Consider the following 23,787-nt stretch of genomic DNA (forward strand, 5'->3'; position numbering starts at 1 on the left):
GGCCTGGCATTGAACAAAAAAAAAAAAACGCTTCCTCGAATTAAAAATCTGATCACGTAATAAAAAAAAAAAAAAATTGTTAAATCCACAGGGTACATTGTTCAATTGCAGCCATCGTTCGCCTGCGTGCGTGAAGACGTCCACGAAAAATAAGTAAATGTGTGTGTGCCTTTTTCACCCGCAAAAAAAAAAAAAAAAAAGAAAAAACACGTTCAAGTGTAGCAAGCGAAATCGTTTGGCCACGCCTCACCGCAGACGGTTCGTTCGTTCACGGCTCATCCGCTTGCTGTTTCTCGCCCGCCATATGCTGCCGTCGTCGGTCAGTCGGTTACCAGTGTCGCAACCGAGTGGTCGACTTCAAATCTTTTTCTTCTTTTCTTTTAAAAAATTTGTTTTCATTAATTTGCATTTTGTTAAAAAAAAAAACCCCGTTACGATTGAAATTATCTGTGGCATTTTCAGTTCCCCGGTTTTTTAATCATGGCTTTCAAGTAAGTAAAACATTTATTTTCCATTAACACGACGATTTTTCCCTAACGAGGCAAACAGTTTGATCAGACTGTTAATAAAATTTTGCGACGGTTGATTTTGCAGGTCATGAAAATTCAACTATTTTTGTTACTCAAAGTAGAATTTTTAAAAAACAAAAAACAAAATCAAAACTGGATTGGACAGGGCGGTGTGTTTTTAGAAAGGCCGGTCTAGACAGGAAATGGCGATCATCTTCAAGGAAGTTACAACTAGTTACTTTTGTCCTACTCGTCGTTCTTAATTAATTGAATAATTCCGGTTTGAGCCACTAGGGCAAATAGAAAATTGGTTCCAATGACGATTCGAGTACTTCACAAAACGCACTTATCATGTCCTTTCTTTCTCTTTTTTTTTGGCACGAAATGAGAGAAAGCCCGCGTTCCGGCAAATGACAAGCCGTGTTTTTCCTTCTGCAATTTTGATGTCATGTTCAATTCGCTAATTACAACACCCGCCCAATCCTGTTAAACGCTCGATACCAATCATCTTGATAATTGGAGTCGCCATATCAACTTTCACGTGGATTCAAAAATTGACGAAGAGGAGAAAAGGTCGATACAACATGCCGTGAAAGTGGGTTATTTAATAGCTAATAGACGACACAGCAACAATGCGTCTTTTCGATTTTTACTTCCCAATTTTTCTCTGGCTGAAAATTAAAAAAAAAAGAAAAGAAAAAGAATTTTCCTAAATGAGACCTTTTTAAGACTCTTAACCGTTTTGGTCTAATCCCGAGAAAAGCATCAAAAGTACACAATATAAGCCTCTGCTCGACATGGATGGAATTCGAAACACACAAGAGCTCTCCTTATTGTCGAATGAGAAAGCAAAAGTTGCTGGCGGGGTCAATCTGATAGCAGAAAAAATTAAATCCATGAGAAAAAATAAAACCCACAAGAAAAGAGGGCCCTCTAACCGAGAGAGAGTTCTATACAAGTACGAGTCAACAAACTCTTGTAAAGAAGCTTCCCAGAGGTAAAGTGTTTGAGGAGTAAATGCCAGGACAGAAAGAAAAAGGGTGTTGCCTTTTTTATTAAAGCAACTACAGTTTACTACGTTACTACGTCGACCGCTTTTCGTTAGGCCGAGTATAGCTCGCGCCCGTTCCTCACTATACACACACACACAAAATGTAAAATGCAATCATCGGCACTACGAGAACGGGGAGGGGAGAAAGAACCCTCGAGGCTTATTTCCCGATTTCCATTACGCTTGTGTGTGTTGGTGGCAACAACACACGCTCAAGGCTGAGTTGTTGAGACTGCGTTCCAACCACGTTCGTGTAGAGAGGGGGGGGCACCTTCACGACGACGCATCGGTCTTACTAGATTCTAGAGTCTCGTTTGACTCGGACAGGTGTTTGTGAGTGTCTAGTTCAGTGATTTTTACCACGCGTCTTCTTTTGATTTTTTAATTTACTGCTCAATTGGAATTTTCGCTTCTCTACAATGGCCAGGTGAGATACTCGCCTTTGAAAAGTCAAGATTTTGTGGACCGATCAAATTGAGACAAATTTGCGCAGTTTCGGTTTAACGCGAAACCTTGGAAGACCAAAACAAAAAACGTGGGCTTTCCTGGCCTCGAATCGTATTCATCGCCATTGAACAACGTGAAATAATATCAACGATTGCTAGTGACAATTCAACAGGAAGTGGGTCATCAAAATGCCTAATGTCCTGCCTGTGCGCTCTTTTGTTTCATCCATTTCCTTTGCGACAGCGACAACGTCAAAGTGTTTTTTTTAAAGAATCAAATTTGCTGGGCTTATATAAATAACCTTGCTAGTCGTTGGTGGGGGGAGTTTATCGGGTCTTTCTCTTCGTAGAGAATAGCACAACAAACACAATTGAAAGAGAGAGAGAGAGAGTAGTAGCGGAACGCCATCATTAACGGCCTCCATTATAAGATGATTTCAAGGGGGGAATAAAAAAGGGGGCCATGGTATAACCAACACTAACTTTTTTTCTCATTCCATCCGTGTATCCAGATCTGGTAAGGTAGAGACGGTGAGCATCTCGGACGGGGGATCGTCAAGTCCCCCTAATTGGTGCTTTTTCGGTTGGCTTCTGGCTCTGACTCAACTCTTGTTGCACGGCGCTCTTGGTCTGGTCCTCTTCTGGGTCATCTACTATCTTGATGGGTTCGGATGGCGCGACAATCCCAAGCTACTATTCAACTATCATCCAGTGCTCATGGTCGGTGGATTCGTCTACCTGTCTGGAAATGGTAAATTATACACACACACACACAAGAATTTAAATACATGCGTCGTTCAAATGGGTGAGGGGTTCCAAGACTGGCAGAACAACAATGGACCACCTTCTTGTTTTAAATTAAAACTATAACATGAACTTTTGTTGCCCAGACTTCTGGACAACAAAGTTCATCTTAAAGTTTCAGATCAAAATTTTTACGTGATTTTTTTTCTTCTTCTGAACAACTGAACAATGAAGTTCGTGATCTTTATTTACATTGTACTGCGTACTTAAAAAACCTTACTTTTGTGTTTTCTTTTGGGAAAATTGAAAAATAGCACTATTGTCGTACCGTTCGTTTGGCTGCTGTCGTCACATTTACAAGAAACTCTTTCATACGGTAAGACCAGAGATCTTCTCCAATGGGAATGGATTCTCTATTCTTATGCCCGTATTTTCTGTCGTCCAGGTGTTCCACATTCTGGCAGTGCCGGCCATCGTCATGGGTTTCCTCACCGTGTGGGACTCGCGTAACCTGAGTGTTCCACCAATCGCAAACTTTTGGAGCCTGCATTCATGGATGGGTCTCACGACCATGGGCCTATTCGCCATACAGGTAGTCAGAATGGTAATAGAGTTAGTATTACAATTATAAACATCGTCACTGCGCTGACCACATCGCAAACACGTCATCGTCAAACCGCCTTTTCCAGTCCAACCCTTTCAAAATTCACCACACACAACCAAAGGCGATTCGCTTCTTTGTATTGGCTATTTCTTTTTTTCTTGATAAGCACGACTTTGCTGACGTCGTTCGTCACGAGATGCTTACATTACTTTCTCACTAATTCAACGAAAAATGCTTATTAGACTATAACAGACCGGCTTTATCCGACCTAATTATACGTGACAGCTTACATCAGCGTATGTGGCGCACAAACGCTAAGGACAAACAAGTGGCGCTTTGTCATACTACAAACATTAGCAAAAGAAAACGTGATTAAACAAAACTAGTTGACCTACCTATTAATATTTGAAAATTCATCGTTTGACTAGTTGGTTGTCGGATTCTTCAGCTTCTTGATCCTATTATGCTGCGAGGCGAGGACCGCCGCTTTGAGGGCTGCCTTGGTTCCGGTACACGCCACATTTGGACTCATCACTTTCCTCATGGCGATCGCCACTTGCCTGACTGGGATCACTGAAAAGGCCATCAACAACCTGGGGTTAGTACACAATTTATTCACTTACTTTCTTAGAATAAGGTATCAATCACAACAAGAGTTGCCCATTTAGGGACTCGTTGATATTCAAAGTAAAATCTACTAACCAGAAAAATGCAAGGTCATGATAGAGTTGCACATCCTGTTTGGAACAGTGCGCCACAATGTATCAGATATCTATATACTTATTCAATGTGTGCTGTAGGGCAAAATACAGGGATCTGGGTGATGCAGCAATTGTAATTAATGTGCTCGCAGTCACCTTGCTGGCCTTGATGATTTTGATGCCAGTCCTCCTGCTCTTTGATAAATTTCGGTCCCGTCGCGTCCAAGTTGTTGCTGTTCATGGCCTCTAAAACCCATTCAAAGAAATACGACATCATATATACCTCTCATTTTAACACGTGGACATTTTCTTTTAGACTGTAAAACGAATTACAATTCAGAACACGAAAGCCAATTTTTGCTTTTCAAAAAAGATTTCGTTGGTAATTTGGCATGCATGAAGAGGGCTCTTTAATTCACTCTCTCGTAAAATCTTTTTGAAAATGGGTGTACCTGGTTCTCCCTTTTCTTTTAACATTCATTGCTCGAACTTGAATTTTACTTCAGCTTTCCGCACACCAAAATTCTGTCTGCTCCGGTATCCATAACAACGGTTCAATTGGCGCCAAAAAAGCTCAAAGCGCCAAAAGCAATCACAAATATCCCGTTGGATTAGCCTTTTCCATGATAATTACAGCGGTTGAGGATTTTATTCTTCATTTCATTGTCCTTTTTTTTTTATGGTTTCCTTCCTTTTTACGTTATTAACCAATTGGATATAACCTGCTTTCAAACCCTTGAGAAAAACAAAAAATACAAAAATGACAAACAACTACAGAGACTGGTATACAGCATTCCCACCTGAAGGATTGGTTGTCAATGTCTTGGGAGCTACATTGATGGGACTTGCGATCCTAATGCCGGTGCTGATGCTTATCCGATGCCAACAGCGAGGGCCCTCGTCCATCTCATCTCATTCTAGCGGCGATCAAGACGAAGAATCTGAGAGACTCTAATGTGGTCTGCCCAATCTCTCTCGTGTACACACACACAAATTTGCATGGCTTATTACTATTTTTCTCATTCAATCACAGATTAGCGAATACTGCTACTGTTTTCACAAAGGGACCGCCATTTTTCAGTAACAATTTCCTTTCTCTCTGATAGAGTGTGTGTGGCTTGCATGTTTGGGTGCAAAAACTTTCATTAGATAACTTGAATTGTTAACAATTATCATCCACACAAAACAGCAACTTCTTCATAATGTACATATTATTCTATCTATCAACTTTTTTTTTACCTGTTATTGTCATCCATTTTTACGATTTAGATACCGGTCATCATGCCACCCACCTATTCGTTTGTCTCCCTTTTTTACAGTTGGAACGTTATTTCTATCTTTATTCTACTCGTGAGATGAGTCCTTGAAACAAAAATTAAATAAAAAACAAGTAAAATTTGGCTGATCTTATGAGATTAAATACAAGCAATTGTCAGACAGCCAATAAATAGCCTCTTGGTTTGCTTTTCAAAGTCCTACGAAACAAAAATAATTAAAATTACCTTAATTTTGCCTATCAGTGCATTAGCAATTCATCGAAGTTTGAAAATCAGGAAAGAGTTCAGCCTATCCGTTCGTGCTGTTGGCGAAGGAACGGACGGCGAAATCAGTAAGTCATCTAAAGGTAGGGGAACATTTGGTAAATGTAACTGTCTGATGATCAAAACCCTTGAGATTGTGAACAAATTCCAATGAAATTTGGACCAGTCTTCTACATTCATTCATAAATATTGAAATTTATGAATTAATGATCAAGAATGCATGAAATGTTCCTCTACTCACACACTGGCATACTTAAATTACCAAGATGTAATACTAATCTTTTGCTTCCTTATTTATTGCTGAGAATAAATTTTCCTTTTTTTCTTTATGACCATTACATTCTTTGTGAAATTAGGATGCGAAACCATGTAAACCTCTGCATACAATGTTATGCAGAGGTTGACATTGAGTGAGCATGACATGTGTGGTACATAATAGCATATATTTTACCTTATTCCTTTTTTGTCTGTGACATCAAGATTGTCCGCTTATTCTTGATTGGAGCTTACTGTTGATGGAGACAATTATCATGTAGACTATTGGATGTTGAGCTAAATAAAACTACTTTTAGAACCAAGGTTTATATGCTTTTCAGTTCAAACAACTACTACACATACCTCCTGCTATGTCTTCCTTTTCAGAAAATATCAAAAACTAGAATTTTAAATTTGGCTAATTGCAGGAATATAGTAGGCCAGCATGAAAGACTATTCTAAAATATCAAAAGATAATCGCCAACTTAAATTATGGTTGCTAAGCATGAAAATGTTACCAATATCAGATGCAACAGTAATATGAGGTACAGAACAATAAAGTGCAGATCTGGCTGGACATTCTTGCCATTAGCCACGTTGAAAATTCTACTTTTCGACGTCAACTGACTATTTTCGACAGTGACAAAAACTGAAATCTTCGCGGCTGTGGGTTGGACACCTAGTACCACGTTGCCACGATCGTGAAAAGACAAAACGTGGATTTTCTTCAAACGCCATCTAGCGACTACCTTACACGTTCGGTTGTCACCTTATTGGCCATCTAGGAATGAAACACTACTTGTGAAAATTTGTTGCTGGAATGTTGTTATTGTTATGTTTTGCACAATAAAACGTCAATAGCTTGCGTCAGCGTAAATCAAGGCATCTCTAATTTTGTGCATTAAAATAATTCGATGACATGGAGAAAAATTCTCCCGGCTTAAATCGACTTACGACGCTTTATCCCTTTGTTGAAGAAGATGACTACTTTCTGCTACCACTGCCTCTTTGTTGGAACTCCAAGGATAAATCTAATTTTATTGTGTTGTCAGAAAATAATCTAAGAGTCAACTACCAAGGTAAGTAATCCAAAATAGTTATTACCTACATCAATTATGTGCTGTCTTCAAGGCATGTATGTTATGACTTTCACTTGCACGCTGCAGGTTATGGTAAAACACATATAGATGCTGCAAGTGTCAGAGCTACACATCCTATTCCGTCATCATGTGGTCTATACTATTTTGAATTGAAAATTTTGGACAAGGGCAGTGACGGGTCTGTGTATTTAATTTAATTTGTTTTATGAGATGCCGTACTTTTGTAACTTAATGTGTATTAGCTATATCGGAATTGGTCTATCAGCTGAGGGGGTTGACACAAATGCACTTCCTGGTTGGAGGAAAAATTCATTTGGATATCATGGTGATGATGGAAAAGCCTTTTGTTCATCTGGAGTTGGCCAACCATATGGACCTACTTTCACTACAAATGATGTCATTGGTTGTGGAATAAATTTTATTGACAGCACCTGCTTTTACACGAAGAATGGAGTAAACCTTGGAACAGCATTTTTTGACCTACCTTTAAACTTGTACCCAACCGTTGGATTAAACTCCCTGGGAGAAATTGTAGAAGCCAATTTTGGCCAATCTCCATTTGTGTACCACATTGAAGATGACATGAAGGAGCTTAGGGCTCGCATTGCATCAGTGATTCTCAACTACCCTGTTCCGGATAAGCCCATGGAAGCTTCAGTTCAAAGGTACTTAAACCTAAGTTTGCTATCCTGAATTTCAATTGTATGTGTAACTAACTTTTTTCCCCCTTTAGTATGATAGCTACGTATTTAATGCATCATCCTCAATGGTATATACATAAAATAATTCTTAAGTGTCATCACTGCTTTAGCCAAGGCAGTCAATTCCTAATCACTTTCTTTCTCTGCTGTCAAGGTGTGATGTACCTAGATCTGCTTCCTCAGCATCAAGTTCCTCAGGCATCGGGTCGTCAGATTCTAGCTCTTCAGATGTCGTTTCACTAACCCCCGGCTTATCAGCATCCAATGCAACACAGTTTTGGTTCAATCTGAACTCTTTCCAAGTCAGCAAGGTAAATGTGATAATCTTATTCAATACGTCAAATCACAATTAATTAGGCAATTATGTTTCATAGGATTCTAAAAGGAAAAGGAAATCAGATGACGCCTAACACTGGCGCTTATTTAGACTTCTGTAAAATTTTTTACTTAACTTGTTAGCACAATTGGCATAAAAACCCAGTCATTGCGTAATGATAATCTCGATTTGTAGTGAATTTTGTTTGCCTTTTCAACATAAGTCTGATGGTGTGTGGAGTAAATGTGATGCACGAAGGAATTCCATTCATCTACAAAAATGGACAGATTTCAAGCATTGGCAATTGTGATTATATGTATCTTCATTCTAATTCTTGTAATTATGTATTTTCGAATTTTTCCTCGCGATGTGTTAAATGATAAGATTATTCTTCTAAAAAGGCTTGCAAAATGTTATTAGAAAGGAGTCTGCATAATTTTTTCAAATAGACAAAATAAATCAAACGTTTTTTGAATGTTGTTCCTGATTCTACTGAAAATAATACCGCTCTTTATAACTCACAGAGACAAAAAGAAAGCCATTGTTGAGAACGTTTCAAATATTCCTTTGTGGTAGAAATTAAGTTTGGAAATTTTGGTTCATGTGACGTCACAACTGGACTGTTTCCCCAAAATGTCGGAAAATGCACTTACCCTTGGTATTCCACACCTCCATCCATGCAACTGTGACGGTTAGACAAGTCTGTACCAAAAATGTGCGATGTCATAATATTAGCAAATCTTTTTTTAATAAACGAACCACCATATTGCGGTCGCGAATCTTTGCGAATCACTAAGTGGAACAGCACAAGCAAAGAAAAACGACACGGTGACTGGCTCTTCTATCTCCAGGATATCCTGAATGCGCTAAAAGGAATAAGAAATGGGCAATCACATAGAAAATTAAAAACTACAAATAAATGAAATTCTCTCGTCCTTGCCTAAAAATTCAACAAAAAAGATTTAAACAGAGATGGTATCGTTCCTGTAAAGGCGATAGAATCACGTCATTCGTTTCATTCAAAAGATATTTTTTCTTCTTGTTTTCTTGACCGGACAAAAAGAAAAAGAAAAATCAGAAGCAAAGTTATACTGTACGGAGTGTGTGATGCATGGTAAAACAAAAGAAAAAAGTTATTACAATGAGGGGTATAGACACTTGATTTGATATGGCAAGTGGGGAATGTATAAAAACAAAAAGACCAAACGGAAAGCAAAGACACGATTGAAACAGTTTTTTTTTTTTTCAAGAGCCAACCAGACACAAAATATTAGGAATTTGAAAGTACTCTTCTTTTTTCTTTTCTTTTAAAATCCCTAGTCGTTTTTTTTTTTTTTTAAGTGCGAGCATATTTAGGTAACGACTCCGTATGGCTTTTTTTTATATAAATCGAATGAATAAAAAAGAAATAATACTCTTTTTTTCAACTTTTGGACGGTTCCGACTTCCGAGATATGTACAAAACACGATTTCTTTTGTTTGTTTGTTTTTTTTGTTTGCTTGACACGATTTTCTTTTAATATTAAAAAAAGGGATTGGAATATTTAAAATAGATTATGGGACAGACTTTGAAGAGTTTGCGTTGGGTTTTGTGTAGAAAAAAACGATACCTTAGTTATTTACATTCAACAGTTTGTTCGGACAAAAAGAAAGGACTATTGAAAAATATTTCAATTTGACCCATTAAACGACTGTTGCACATGCATTCGTTTCAAGTACATTATTGTAGTTAATTTGAGTTGATAACACAGATACCTATTATCCCCTATGTTAGCTGTTATTTAGCTGCTGATCAGACTTTAGATCCTGTCAAAGGAGCTGGTCTGCTTGGGTTATTCTGGCTGCCGTAGTTTGAAGCGCCGTACACCGATTCCCGTTGCGACGACCGTACTTGATTGCTTCCGTATTCTGCATTACCAAATGATTGATAAACAGTTAAGTATCGATATTGTTCGTTCAAGTTAACGTCAATCCATTCGAAGACTACGTACCCAGTCCAGTGCTGTTTCGATCGGGCCGTCGGAAGAATGCCGGGCCTTCATCACCTTGCATGGTAGGTGGTCGTCGGTTTGATGACTGCTGGCCTTGTTGTTGTTGCTGCTGCTGTTGATGTTGTTGAGGTCTGTTGGGTACACACAAAGTTTTAGTTTTAAAGACCTATTATGCAAATGGTGTAGCGAAATTACTTGTAGGGAGGTCCACTTAGAGCCACTTTATGCCCAGCAATGTGCAGGCTTTCATATTCGAAATAGTTGGAAACGGGCCGCTCGGAGCCGGACCACGCGTTTCCACCTGGTGGGCTCATCCGCGTCTCGCGAGCCGATCGCTGCGAGTGATAGTGCTGCTGACGCCGACTAGAAATGTCATTTAAGAAATGAATGTTTAGAATTGCGAAAAATGAATTCAATCGAAATAATAGCTGATCAAATTCTACAACTAAGCAACCAACTAAGCGAATAAAAAAAAACCCAAAAATGAAACCATGCAAAACGATAAATTTAAAAAAACTGAAAGTATCAGGCGATGGATGCGGCGAAATCAAATAAATAAAAAAAAAAATCTCTACAATTTCTTTTTCTTTTGATTTCTTACATGACTTGCCCCTGTTCAACTTTGAGTCTTTGATGACGGACCAATTCTTGCATTTCTCGAATCTGAACCGGGTTCAAATTGCCATTTCTTTCAATAGCAAAACCCAATCAAATTACACATAATCGTTAGTACATCCGTATTTTTAGTCGTCAAACGCACACGTTTTGTTTCAAATAAAACAATGTTTCAAAAAGTTCTTTACTTGAGTTGAAATTCGTCGTAATTGTTGTTGTACATTGAGGACACTGTCGGGATGGGCATCAGAGTATTGGGTTCACCGACAGCTGCCCGGCTACGTGGTTTCCTCACGTCATTGTACGGATCGTAACTGGCAGAACGTCCGTGAGCGATTTCCACCATGTTTTTATTATTGGACCTTTAAAAAAAAAATTGCAAAAAAAACACGAATATAAATTTCATCCATCGATTCAACTTACAAAACGAATAGAAAGAAATGCCATACTCAAATTGCTCTGTCGGCGTGTGAGTCGACTGTCTTTGTTGTTCAGCGTGTCGTTTTTGATGCTGGGCTCGCAGCTGGTGCAGCCTCTGCGAACGGTTAGTCGAATCGCCAGTTGTAGCACCCGATTGTTGTTGTTGTTGTTGTTGCTTCTGCTGTTCGTGAGCGGCGGCTTGGCGTTGCTGCTGATCCATCAAGCGTAAATAATGATGTTGTATTCTCTTCTGTTCTTCTTGGGCGGCCTATAAAAGAGAAACGTGCGAGAACAAACAACCGTTAGATGATGGCAAATGGACTAGAAACGAGGCCATGCGACTATCATCAAAGGCAATTTTTCGGCAACTGGAACATCTAACACTAACACACACACACACAGCAAAATTACTTTTCCGATTCAATAGTTATTGCCGAAAACAAGAAATTGTGCCTCTATGGGATGTTGTGCGCGCTTTGAAACCGCAACATCCCGTCAATTCAATTTTCTCCAGGATAAAAAAAAAATAAATAATAAATAAATAAATAAAAAAAAACAGAAACCGCAAATTCTGTGTGCACGATCTTTGCTCTCCAGGGCCGAACGTGGGAGACCATTCACAAGTTCACTTCATCGACATCATTATTATTCGAAACAATTAAGCAACGTGAATAATTGTATGACTTTCACGTGGAAAATTCCCAGTGAATCCATTATTTCTTTTCTGTTCGACGTCATCAACCGACGACGTCAAATTGCACGCGTTTAAGATTGTTAAAAATTTCCGTTTTACCTGGCGGGCAACAGCGACGGCCATTTGGCGTCCAAGTTCTGCTCGGTCACGTTCGTCGGGCGGAAGAGTGCGCCTGAGGACGTGATGTCGATCGACTTCAGACGATCTGCCGATACTTCCAGAATGACCGGAAGACCTTCGTTCGCTCTGGTGGTGGTGATGATGCTGCTGCTGTTGCTGGTTTCCGGATGACGGCATAATCATGTTGCCGCCGGCCATCGAATGACCCGAGACGGCCGGATCCGATCCGGATGACTGGTGACCAGATTCAGGGCTGGCCGGAGCGGATTTGCGATGTTTACCGAAACGGAACATGGAACCAAGTCCTTTCAACAAGAGTCCGGCTGCGTTGGCGTTCTTCTTTTTGCTTTTGCGAGTTTCGCTTTTGTTGTTTAAGATCGGAATTCCAATTTCAGAAGGAGATCGTGGCGGAGGAATCATCTCATTCGCCTCTACCTCAGCCGCTTCATCCACTATTTAAAAAATAAAACAAAAACGAAACGATTTTAAACGAACAAAACAAACAAACAAAAAAAAAAGCAATTCGTTCCGGGCATTAAACCCATCAACGTTTTCAAAATTTCGAACACGACCACAGCTGCCAGATAAAAACAACTAAACGCTTCCGGGCGTGTTCTTACATGTTTCCATGGGCTCCTTGTTATGTCCGTCAGTTGGCTGGCCAGATTCATCGTAACTGCGATCGACGGCCGCGCGGAAACTCTCGTTGCATCCACGTCCTCGAACAACGCGGATGGCCGTCGGCCGATGGTAGCCATAACAACCGATTTGAGGCTCCTCCTCTTGCATCTGGATTTCCTGGACGACCGTCTGCAGCGATTCCAAGCTGGAAGATTTCTTCAAGCCGAGCGTTGGACCGATATCTCTCGACGAGGCTCTCGGCGGGTCGACTGGGCGCACAAAAAGCGGCCGGCCATTATCTAGCGGTTTATCTGTTTATACGCGTCGGTTATAATAAATCAAAATTGTTATCATCATCATTAAAAAACATTTTTTTTTTAAAGGATAGGGCAATAATCAGAAGCAAACCGGAGCAACAGACACGTAGACCGGGGAACTAAAAAAAAAAAAATAAGCGCCCAACAGCGTCAAGAAAACGGGCATGCAAGCAGAAATAAGAGAAGAAAAAAACAAAACAAAAAAAAAACCCGGACAGAGAGACAACGATGTGCATGAAGCGCAGCAACTGTTACGTACATGGAGGTAGAAGCGGTGGCCGTCTTTGGCCTTGCAGGGACGGGACAGGTGACGGAGCGATTAGAGGAAGGGATTCCACCGAAGAGACACGAGAACGATGATAATGATCCGTCATCATCATCATGGAAGGAGCCACAGACAGGCGACTACCCCGTTCAAGCGTGCCCGCTACCCCCCGGCGATTGGCTATTACCATCCGAAATCCGTTCCAAGGCAAAGATACAAAAGCCACACGAAAAACCAGAAACAAAAAAAAAAAGATCCAAAAGAATTTCCAAGTTGGGGTTAGTGTTGTTAATTTTTGTGCGAGAAAAATGAAGAAAGAGAAATGTGAATCATTTTTTGAAAAAAAAAAAAAACACGTTCACGAAGTTCATTTAATGGTAATGTGATTTTAGAGATGCCAAAGAAAGTCAGCGAGACGAAAGCCGAGATTAAAAGAAAGTTAGGACGAGGGCAGAGCGAGACACACCTGAAGCCACAGCAGCCCCAACACCCGCAACAACATCGTTGGGTTGATAGAGATTGGGACTGGATCGGTGATAGGTAGGTGAGTTGAGATAATCCTTTTCCAGACGCGAAACCAAAGGATGGGCGTGACGACGCTTGACAGCGCGACGGATCACCCGACCTGAGTCACACACGCAATTTTCCCATTTCGACGCACAACAAAGAGGTGGGGGGGGGAAACGGGAGTGAAGGTGAGAGTGGAATTTCAAATGCACAAAACAAAAAAAACAAAAAGAGGTCGATGGTTAGGACATAACATGAATGTTGTTTTGGTTAATAGTTATAATCCTGATTAGAAGTAAAGATCGTGTGTGGTAATGCGAGTTAAATTTAAGCCCCAGTACAAAGTGAATGTTGTTACATGAAAAGTTAGTAATAAAAAACAACAGGTGAATAAAAGCTTTTCCGAATAATAAAAGGCGCCGACAAAAAGCACTGGCCTACCGCCGCCAAAGTATTGTGCGTTGAAAGAAAAGGCACGTACCTGATGGAGGCAAATTTTCTTTCGATGCGGATGTCGGTTGTTCACTTTCTGTCTGTTTTTGGCGTTCTCTTTCCTCCCTAAACAAAACCCCAACAAATTATCAATGTGTTGGAACAACGGCAGTTTAAATACCGTACGTTTTATTTTCTAATTATCGTATCGACGACAAAATTTCAAACCTCAAAAAGGAAGTAAAGTAAATGAAGAATGGAGCCAACCTGAGTTTCTTATTCCTTTGGTAGGTGTCCGTGTTCTTGGCGTCCAACGAGGCGTGCCGTTTTTCCGACATGCTCTGACGGCCAAACTGGTCGCGAGAGAAGCCGGGAGCGTCCGTATCCAACGAAGTCCTTGAATTAAACGAAAAACAAAGCAAACGCAGCTGTTTTAAAAACACGCGAACGTTCATCTTAAAAAAAAAACAAAAACAAAAACGCACTGGCTCGTGTAGGTTGGAGCTTCCGAATCGCTAGGACGTCCGTCCGAACGCATTGACGTTTCCGACAAGGGACTCTGTGGCGGTTGCGGCTGTTGCGGCTGTTCGGCATTGGACCACGGTCGGTCACGTCCGTCCGTCGGTCCAGAGCGTTGACCACCAGGACGATTATTCGATTGTTGTTGCTGCCACGCCAAGTTCATGGTCGTATCCGGTGTCGAGGATACGGAAGAACCGTTGGACATCATCATCATAGAAGGTGGGCGTGGTCGTGATTGGGGAAGATAATCACCGTCGATCGAAACCACCTCGCCCGGAGTCAAGTGAACCGTTGGACTGTTTTGCGAATGTTGCTTCCGGCCAGGTCCCACGGCACTTGTCTGATGGCCATTCGATTTCGAACTCATCAGCGTCTCCTGCAATTGCGTCGTGTTCCACGTATCGTGCGTGGCCTTCAATTCAAACCAAATTTCATTAAAGTCCAATTGATCAAAACGGAATCGAACAAAGTGTGAGGCTAAGACGAGTCTTTACCCGGTAGTAGCTTTCGTTGCGGAGGTCAGAGGAGATGCCAGACATTCTGTTCTCCGCCATGAGATTTCTCTCACGACTCTCTGATCCGCCACCGCATCCACTTCCGCTGACGAAAATGACGGTGGAACCTGACTGATCGCTGCTGCCTCCGGAATGATCGTAGCTCCCTGAACTATCGCCTCCGCTGCCACCCAATCGAACCGTTCCCGTTCACCGTGTCATCCTGGCCCTCTAGCGTCACTTCGCGATCCTTGAGCGCGTGCATTTTACGAGCGACCGTCAACGTGATGTGGCCCGGTTTGGGACCTTCCTGGTGGACGGCTCGTCTCAATCCCTCCATCGCTTCCGTATTGGATCGACCCTGTAACGAGACGCCGTTGACGTGAAGCAGCTGGTCGTTGGTGCAGAGCCGTCCGTCCCTCGAAGCGGCTCCTCCATGCAGAACGGATTTGATAAAGATGCCCAAATCGCTGGTGCCATTTCCCGACGATGACGTCGTTTTCCCTTTGACGGAAATGCCCAGCCCCGCTTTTTCCGTGTCGTGGACGGGAATGTCCAGCGTGAGAATTTCGCGCTGCTTCCACGGCAAGAGCAACAGGCTCTCCTCGCTCGCCCGGCTGATGGATTTCATTTGCCTCGGCAATTTCGGGCTGGTCTGAGAAGGAGGTTGAGCGGCCGCAGGTTGAACTTGTTGACTTTGCTGATTGGAATGAAGTTCTTCTTCCGTTTCTTGCCGCGAGACGAGCAAACGGGCGGCTCCACCGGTGGGAATGTTGCGCAAAAGGCTAACCACCTCGCTCTGTGTCTTGCCAGTCATTTCCACTCCGTTGACCTCCAAAAGTCGATCACCGGAGCGCAACCGTCCATCCTCAATCGCTGCACCTGCACACGATTAACAAGTTTTAAAAAGAAAAAAAATGAGTCGCCATTCCCGGTTATGAAAAAACGGAAAAAAACATTTATATAGTGGAATTTCTTATCACACGAACCTCTTGGTAAGATATTTTTGATGTAAATGGGACAGAGCCCTCCAGCTGGATTGTCGCGTGTCGTGACACTAAATCCGAGCCCTTCGTGTCCTTTTGTCAGCTCCAGATCGAGTTTCTTGCCGATTTTTCTTGTGCTGACTGTCATCAAGGCGTTGCTGGCCCGGCCAGTTCCCGGCACAGCGGCCGGTGTTTTGCGAGTAGGTGACACGGCCGCAACGCGAGACGGTGCTTGTTGATGCGCCATTTCATCCGCTTGATCCTGGCGAATCGTTTCAATTCCTCCGTCCGGTTTGACTATCCGCAAACGAAGGTCACGACTCTGAAGCAACAACAACAAATAATAACGAAGGAGATGATCAAGAGGGTCTTCCATTTAAAGCCGTAAAATACGATAGGAAATGAACCCGTTTTTTTTTTTAAGGGACCGTGACTATAAACGTGGCCTGATTAAGTATGACTATCAAGGTCAAGCCAGACGGCAGATAACGATAATCGACCAAGGATAACCATAAACATTCCAGAGTTAGAAATCACTCTTTTAACCATTCAAAAAAAAGATGAAAAAAAAAAATAAAACAAGAAAAACGTTTGCAGATCAAATGGCCGGAACGACCTGAATGGAATGTTGTGTTGGCTCTTATTTTATAAAAAAAATAAATAAAAAAAAAGGAAGACAAAAATGCACGATTGCCAAATGTGATGAAAGAAATACCTGTAGGGCGTTTCGGAAGAGCTCCTGGGCTCGATGGAAAGGCACGTCCTTGAGCGGATGCGAATTGATCTCGACGATACGATCTTGCACAGCGATGCGTCCGTCTCTGTGTATCCGACCACCGGGCTCTACTCCCTGCACCAATAGGCCGAGCTCGTTACCCAGCGGCGAATAATCGGGGACGACGTGGATGCCCAGCGGTTGGCCGCCTTCGTTAGGCAAAACGACGAGCTGAGTTGGTACCGACGATTGGACGTGATGGTGGTGGTGGTGGTGGTGGTGATAAAGGTGGTGATGGCCGTCGCTGAGCGGAATCGATTCACTTGTGGCACCGACGGGTTCCCGTCTGAGGCTGCGGGTGCGTCGATGCATCGTTTCCTCGTAGTCGGGCGGAGTTGTGGTTGCCGGAGCTGTTGCGGCTGACAGTAAAGCATTATCGGCTGCTTCCGCCCACCGATATCCAGCATTGCTTTGGCCGCCGCCGACGCCGTTGCTGCTGCCTACACCGCCACCGAATATTTGCATCGAGACACGAGCCCCCGATCGAGCGAACCGCGGCCCGGACGGATGACGCCGTACGACTTCCAAGTCACGTTCCTCGCAATCCGAATCTGATGTGGGATCCACAATGGGCGCTGCCGACCACCTCTGCACGCGCATAAATGGTTGACCCACATATCCGTAAAGATACCATAAAGGAAAACAAACATCAATAAATAAATAATTTTTTTTTTTTTTTTTTACAAAGGCAATTCACGATCGTATAATCGGATGAAACCGGTTGGGATAATTCACACGAATCTGTTTTGCAATCTGTTTTTCTATCATTTGATACAAGGAAAAAAGGAATGGGGAAAAAACAGAAACAAAAAACAAAACAAAAAAAACACAGACACAGCAGAAGGGGGAAACATTTTAGGCAAATGGTACGTCGCTAGACGAAACGTGCTAGAGGCTTTTTGGCCAGCCAAGCCAGGCCAGCCAACGATTTGCTTTCTCTGGCCACATCGGACGGGAATAGAAAATACAGCCGAGTATAGTCATGCTTACACATTACCTTATAATCTCTGGTGTTTGATGTAGGTGGCACGTCGGCTTGGTGGTGTTGGCCAGCAGCACTAGCAGGGCCGTTGGTAATCGTCGGTCCGTCGGGACTGATGCGATTAAGTGCCGGCTCAGATCCGCGCCTGACCTGCAGGTGCAGGTGATCGACCATGAGACCCGTGGCGGCTTCTTGGCCCGTGACCTCAATGTCTTTTCGGCTGGACGGGTGATGACTGCCGCCATAATGTTGGTGATGAAGGCCGAAATCGGTTGGCGATGGCGAGCCAGAGTTGGAGCTGGCCGACGTGCCATCACCTCGCAGATTCATCAATCCGATCCGCGGGCCGAGCACTAACGGGACCCCTAACGAAGCTTCGTCCAGTTCCGATCCGCTTCCACCATTGGAAAGGCAAGCGGCCAATTGTTCGCGATCGTCAACGACATCGGCCAGTCGGTCATCCGGATCTAAAATGGCGCCATCCGATGAACGAAGGGCTGCCACTGAAATGGCCGCGTCATTCGACTGTCAGACGCAAAAAGCAATCATTAAGGAATCAATGAAAATAAATAGAAAACGAGAAACTAAAAATGACGACGATGATATTCTTCTTCTCATTAGCCATTCAAAAATGTCAAAGCCCCAAAAAGGAGCGGTCGCCAGGCTTTCTCTCCCCAAGGTAAACTCTCTCCCGTCTTTTTTCCTTCGGACGTGTACACTACATCAATTTCGAATTTCCTTTTTCTTCGTCCAACCCCAAACGAAGAAAAAGTTGGACACAAAAAAGGAAGAAGAAGAAGAAGACCACGCGAGAAATGAATTGTGGCACAGCCACCAAAGGGTGGCATGGGAAAACTGGCAAGGGGTGTAGCTCACCAGGTGTTTGTAGACACCGTTGGAAAGGTAAGATGTGCCTTCGTCAAAAACGTGATCCAAACTATCCAATTGGTAGGATTGAACGCGGTGGGAGAATAATTTGCACGGGAAATAATTAACCAGTTGAACTGCTCGACTGTTACAACTTCTGTGAGCCATTTCAGACTATTAAAACTGTTTTTCTCTCTTCTTCTTTACATTTTGTTGCTTTTCCCCGTTGCGCGTATTTCCTCAGGTCACAAACACAAACAAAGGCAAGTACAAACACACGCAACGAACAAAAAAAAAAAAAACGGTCCCGTCGGTTTCGGTCACAACGCACCCGGTAACTCACGAACGGCGACTGAGAACGGACAATCAGGAAAAGTTTCTACATGTACAGCAGATAGCGGTGGGGCTGGGGGGCATACGATAACACATACTGCGAAAGAAAAAAAAAAAAAGGGCGGGCAATGTCCGGTTTCAAAACAAGGGCCCGTGTTCCAACTCTCTCCCTTTAGAAAAATGTGTTCGAATCAAAAAGTAACTATTACCATCTTTGACAATGTGACCTACTACGGTTGAGAAACACCAAAAGCAAGCGGCCATGAAAAAAAAAAAGAAAAAACCAACAGGAATGTTTTCCTTATAGAAAACATCACACTCGTAATAATAATGGAGAAATAAAAACACGAAGAAAACTTAAGGAAAAAAAAAAAGGGGGACGTGACATACAATCATGATGAAGACAATGGCGACCGCCAGGTGACACACACAACACTGGATCCAAGTCGATGGTGGTGGGGATTAAGATGGTTGATTGGATAAATACCAACCGACTGAAGTGCGATCGATGACAGCTCATCAGCAATTGTGCACTTAGACGTCGGTCAGGAAATTGCACATAAAAATAGTGGCCCTTTCGCTTTTTCACTACAAAAAAAAATCTGCCTAGTATAGGGCGTGTTTTTTATGGATTGGCGGTGGTGTAAGCGCAAACTACAACACGTCAACAGTCACAACTCAACTTTACTGGCAATAGGCAGACACAGCGACTAAAAAATACACACAACCGGTGGTGAATGTGGTAGAGGAAGCACAGCAAAGGCAGACTCGACTTTCGGGAAATGTCGTGCAACGCATGAGCTGCCAACCAGAAACAACACACTCAACCCAGGTAAACATCTAACTCTAATGGTGAAGAGGGGAAAGAAAAAAAAAAGAGGAACCCCCCAGAAAATGGGTTTCCCACTTCCAACCAAAACAAAGCGCCAGCGCCATCGAGCGGTCGCAGTAGTAACTACATCCAGATTTCGGTTAACTGTCAAAATTTTCAAAAAAAAAGAAAATGGTCCAACTGCTAGTTTGTCGCCAACAACATTTTCCCTTTGTTTTTTTCTATCCCGGCGGCCACTGAGTGACAGCAAACTTTATCGCACACGTAAAAAAAAAAAAAACCAGTCGTTCAACAGGTTTTGTTTTTGACGGCCATCCTGACTTTGCTGTTATCTAAACCACGCCAGAAAAATCAAGTTCACCCTGGCAGAAAATGTCAATATTTAATAAGTTTCGTACACGTGGAAAGACTTTTTGTTTCTTCTTCCTACTAGTATGACCAGTGCAGTTCCAGCGTTGAACCCTCAGTCAATATTGGGACATCGATTACTTCCCCCCAACGTTTTTAAAAAGCTTTCTCTGGAAATGTTGCTTTCCCTTGAAAAACAAAAAACTGGAAAAATGGATCGTGACGATTGCTCTAGAGATGAAGATCCTGTTTTAATTTCTTCACTTTCCTGGGAAAGCCAAAAAAAAATCAAGTATTGGACCAGTGGGGATTCAAAGAGGCTCTGAAGAATGTTGTGGCTTAACAAGAGGGGGGGACATTTCTTGGCGATTGCACAGCTGACTGGTGTCGGTTTTAAAAGAAAGTGGTTTTTTTTTTTTCGCAGGAAATGTGCTTCACATTTCGACATTGAAATGTGACCTTTATGGGCTAACTGGCAGATTTTCTCGTTACTTTTACTTTTCTCTCTCTCCTGTCGCAGACAAAACACAGCTGTTTCACTTTCATAACGTCAAAAGTCTTGAAATGCTTGAAAGGGGCGGTTGAGGTCAAGAGGCCATACGAGAAGAGGAAACGGTCCAACTCACGTTTTTTTCTCCCCCTTTTTCATCTCATTAAGATTAAATCAATCACTATATGTACCAATTAAACTCAAACGCAATAGAAAGGGACGACAAAGGCTTATCGATCCATTCCTAATTGAGAAGCCCAACAAATAATAATTTAAAAAAAAAAATGTTTGACGGTGTGTATCTCTTTCGTGTCAATCCCCTTCATAAAGGAAAATCGATCGGGATGACATCATCCCCGGGTGTCGATTTTCAAACGACACGCGGCATCGTTTCTCCACAATTGTTTGAGAAAAGCAAAAGTGTGCGCACAGTTTTCATTCGACAATTCTTTTTGGCAAAGAAGAAAACGATCTCAAATATCCAGTCTGACATCGCCGCCTGGTCGCTTATTTCCCCTCTGGATGGAAAAATTCCCCAACGGTCGTTCTTCTTCTTCTTGTGCTCTTATTATACAATTCCCCTCCCTCAACCACTACGAGGGTGGCAGATGCATTACGAATCAAAAGGGCCTAGAGACACAACATCACGGCAGCTGTTGCCTCCCCTGCTACTTTTTCGTATCTGATGAACACAACACGGCCCGGCACGCGACCGTTGGAGAGTCAACACTTTTCATACATTTTCGAAAAAAAGAACTTGTGCTCTACTGGTGTTGTTGCACTGCCGCAATGAGGGGGGAGCCGTAAAAACACAAAAAAAAACAGCCATGCGTGAATATTGGGTCCCTTCTTTTTTGTTCATTTTTCCTGAGAAAAACCTACAGGAGGAGAATCCGTGCGTGGGCATATCCGCGTCTTGCTACACGTAGTTGATTCTCCCATACGGCCATATACACCGAAACTAACGTATGATGACGAGGAAAAATAATTCCCTACGAACCGCATTTTACACAACGTGTAGAAGGTCGTTTCTTCTGCCAGCCTGTCATTCCCTTCATGAAAAATATCAATGGACATTTGAAAACGGCCGAGCGGGCGTGCTGGACCGACGGGAACTTCCACTTACACGCACCAACGAAAATCAAACGGAAAAAAAGATAAATTTAAAGAAACAAAATACCTGTTTCCCTTTCCTCGACAACCAGAAGAAAACGAGTGAAATAACAAGAAAAACGCCTTTTTCTAGCTCAATCAATTTTAACTAACCACACATAGTCTTGTCAGCTAAGAATGTGTTAAGTCTTTGAAGCTGTTATTAATGATCAACCATCAAATTTGGCTGACTAGCATGTTACCACCCTACTTTGATCTAGATCATTTGGAGCAGATGAGTTGGCACCTCGATAAGCCACCAGAACAATGAATGAGTAATTGGAAATACCTTGTTGGAGGCTTTCCTGTATCTCGTTACAGCCTGGCTGATGAGATCCCTGACCAAAATGTCCCCATTGCCACAAGGAACCACCACGCTGACAGGTCCAAAGCAAACAGTGACTTTCATGACGATGAGCTGCTGCTGTTGTTGTTGTATAACCTAAAGAAACATTTGGCTCTATGACGTTAACCAAACTTCCAACATCAGATCCAGAAGAAGCAGCGGTCACTGGAACCAACAGTCTGCAACCACCTCACTGTTGATACTGATGTTCTTCCTGTAAGAGAAACAAAGTTGTCAGCATCTCCTGCAACACAAACACTCTTTCTTGGGGAAGGGGCAGGCAACACTCACATCCAAACTGAGACTTGAAATGCAAGACACAAACTAACTTTTAAAAGAGAACTTTTTTCCACAGCAATGGAGCTGTGATGGGAAAGAAGAAGAAAAAAATAGTATAAGAAAAGGACGCAAGACGTGTGCGATCTTTCCTGGGAAATCGGTTCGAATTACACGAGTCGAACTGGGGTTTCATACCCAGCCATCATTGACAGCAGGGTAGAAAGAAGGAAGGAGGGGGGGGGGGGCTACGATGTGTACTTGGGGGGACGAGCACTGCTTTTTTTTTTACCAGAGGGGGGTTTAGGTTTAACCATTACACAAAAAGAAGAATAAAAATATGATTCCTCACACAAATATTTGATAATATTTCAGATCTTGAAAATTTCACAAAACAGACGTTGGTCGACGATGAAACATCACGTAAAACACAGACGCACAAACTACGAAGAGCCCAGTTTTATATTCTTCTTTTGAAACTTCTTAAACTGTTTCGGAGCGAGAGAAAGCGCTGGCTGCCCTTAAACTGCTGTTGTATGCGTGTGTGTGTGTGTTGGTTACGAGCACAACGGCATCGGCAACCCTGACGATAGACACACACGAATAACACTGCAGGGCTGATCCCTTTTTTTGCCTAGGTGGTTGCTGCTGCTGGGCTCGTTACTTAAAAATGCGACGGAGGCAGGGAATACACAGGGGAACATAAAGGTAATTCCGCGCTTTCAGACCAACGCCATCTACTAGTAGGAATGTAGACTTGATTTACACCTGTGATTTCTAGTAAAAAGAAAATAAAAGTGCCGCTTTAAGATTCACATCACACACGGGTAATTGACTTTATCTCCAAGAGAAATCAAATTTCAATCGGCAGTTTGGGTATCCATGGTTAAAGGAACTTGTATCTAACTGGAACTTGTGGGTTTATCTCCATTGCACAATGAATAGTTTTACATAATCCACACACACTCACTGCACAATGATTCCCCGCTGCAAACATTTTTGTAATCTCTTCACGCCGTGAGAAAAATCAATGATGAATGATGGATGAAGCACGTCGAAAAAGGAGAATAAAAAGACATGCTAATTAACTAGATTCACAGCTGGCCGGATTCCATCTTGGATTTCATTGGCTGCTAATTAAACGAAGACACACTATATCCTCAACAAATATAATAAACGACTGTCATCTGCTGCTCCTTCATCTCTTCCTCTATGTCCTTTGGCCCAAGGTCCACTTTTCTTGTCTTCATTATTTACGAAGGTCTGTTGCAGTACTAGCTAGTTTGCAATTAGCTTATTCCTCACCATATTCATCACAAGACTATGGGAGGGCCATTTAAGATGAAACGTGATACGGGCAGAGAGTCCTTGGCGAGTTGAAATAACAACCAAAATAGAAAATCAAATAATTTTCTTGTTCCTTTCCTTTTTTCT

At 42.4% G+C, this 23,787-nt stretch overlaps 3 protein-coding genes and 1 long non-coding RNA gene across 9 annotated transcripts; 2 read left to right on the forward strand and 2 right to left on the reverse strand.

Annotated features, from left to right (window-relative positions):
• Nucleotides 1-314: 314 nt before the first annotated feature.
• LOC116931749 (plasma membrane ascorbate-dependent reductase CYBRD1) lies at nucleotides 315-5,499 on the forward strand. 5 transcript variants are annotated; one of them, XM_032939389.2, is made up of 6 exons: nucleotides 315-491; nucleotides 2,519-2,757; nucleotides 3,065-3,126; nucleotides 3,196-3,354; nucleotides 3,783-3,952; nucleotides 4,833-5,499. In XM_032939389.2, the coding sequence occupies exons 1-6, from the start codon at nucleotides 481-483 to the stop codon at nucleotides 5,008-5,010; spliced, it is 819 nt and encodes a 272-aa protein (XP_032795280.2). In that variant the 5' UTR covers nucleotides 315-480; the 3' UTR covers nucleotides 5,011-5,499. The 5 variants fall into 5 exon arrangements, with proteins under 5 accessions (XP_032795280.2, XP_032795283.2, XP_032795282.2 ...); XM_032939392.2 differs by lacking the exon at nucleotides 4,833-5,499 and adding an exon at nucleotides 4,155-4,404; XM_032939391.2 differs by having other exon boundaries at nucleotides 316-491; nucleotides 3,196-3,342.
• On the reverse strand, nucleotides 5,036-6,558 carry LOC116931769. 2 transcript variants are annotated; one of them, XR_006652291.1, is made up of 4 exons: nucleotides 6,370-6,558; nucleotides 6,215-6,304; nucleotides 6,048-6,148; nucleotides 5,036-5,530 (listed from the first exon to the last, which is right to left on the reverse strand). It is a non-coding gene; the product is annotated as an uncharacterized LOC116931769 (long non-coding RNA). The 2 variants fall into 2 exon arrangements; XR_006652290.1 differs by having other exon boundaries at nucleotides 6,215-6,309; nucleotides 6,370-6,553.
• Nucleotides 6,559-6,621: 63 nt separating this feature from the next.
• Nucleotides 6,622-8,436, forward strand: LOC116931743 (ran-binding protein 10). The gene is made up of 6 exons (XM_032939383.2): nucleotides 6,622-6,930; nucleotides 7,018-7,129; nucleotides 7,194-7,616; nucleotides 7,685-7,720; nucleotides 7,807-7,963; nucleotides 8,027-8,436. Exons 1-6 carry the CDS (start codon nucleotides 6,771-6,773, stop codon nucleotides 8,060-8,062), a joined length of 924 nt encoding a protein of 307 aa, XP_032795274.2. The 5' UTR covers nucleotides 6,622-6,770; the 3' UTR covers nucleotides 8,063-8,436.
• A 513-nt stretch (nucleotides 8,437-8,949) lies between these two features.
• Nucleotides 8,950-22,988, reverse strand: LOC116931733. The gene is given in 20 exon segments (XM_032939361.2): nucleotides 8,950-9,876; nucleotides 9,960-10,090; nucleotides 10,155-10,322; nucleotides 10,561-10,647; nucleotides 10,763-10,936; nucleotides 11,024-11,262; nucleotides 11,788-12,260; nucleotides 12,429-12,740; nucleotides 13,006-13,191; nucleotides 13,478-13,636; nucleotides 14,000-14,076; nucleotides 14,218-14,346; nucleotides 14,436-14,884; nucleotides 14,967-15,162; nucleotides 15,164-15,848; nucleotides 15,956-16,274; nucleotides 16,668-17,315; nucleotides 17,725-18,234; nucleotides 22,021-22,291; nucleotides 22,706-22,988. Coding segments are annotated over 19 exon segments (5,178 nt in total). The 5' UTR covers nucleotides 22,141-22,291; nucleotides 22,706-22,988; the 3' UTR covers nucleotides 8,950-9,760.
• Nucleotides 22,989-23,787: the final 799 nt, after the last annotated feature.

This window comes from Daphnia magna, linkage group LG10 (assembly GCF_020631705.1).
Source record: "Daphnia magna isolate NIES linkage group LG10, ASM2063170v1.1, whole genome shotgun sequence".
Taxonomy (NCBI): Eukaryota; Metazoa; Arthropoda; class Branchiopoda; order Diplostraca; family Daphniidae; genus Daphnia; species Daphnia magna.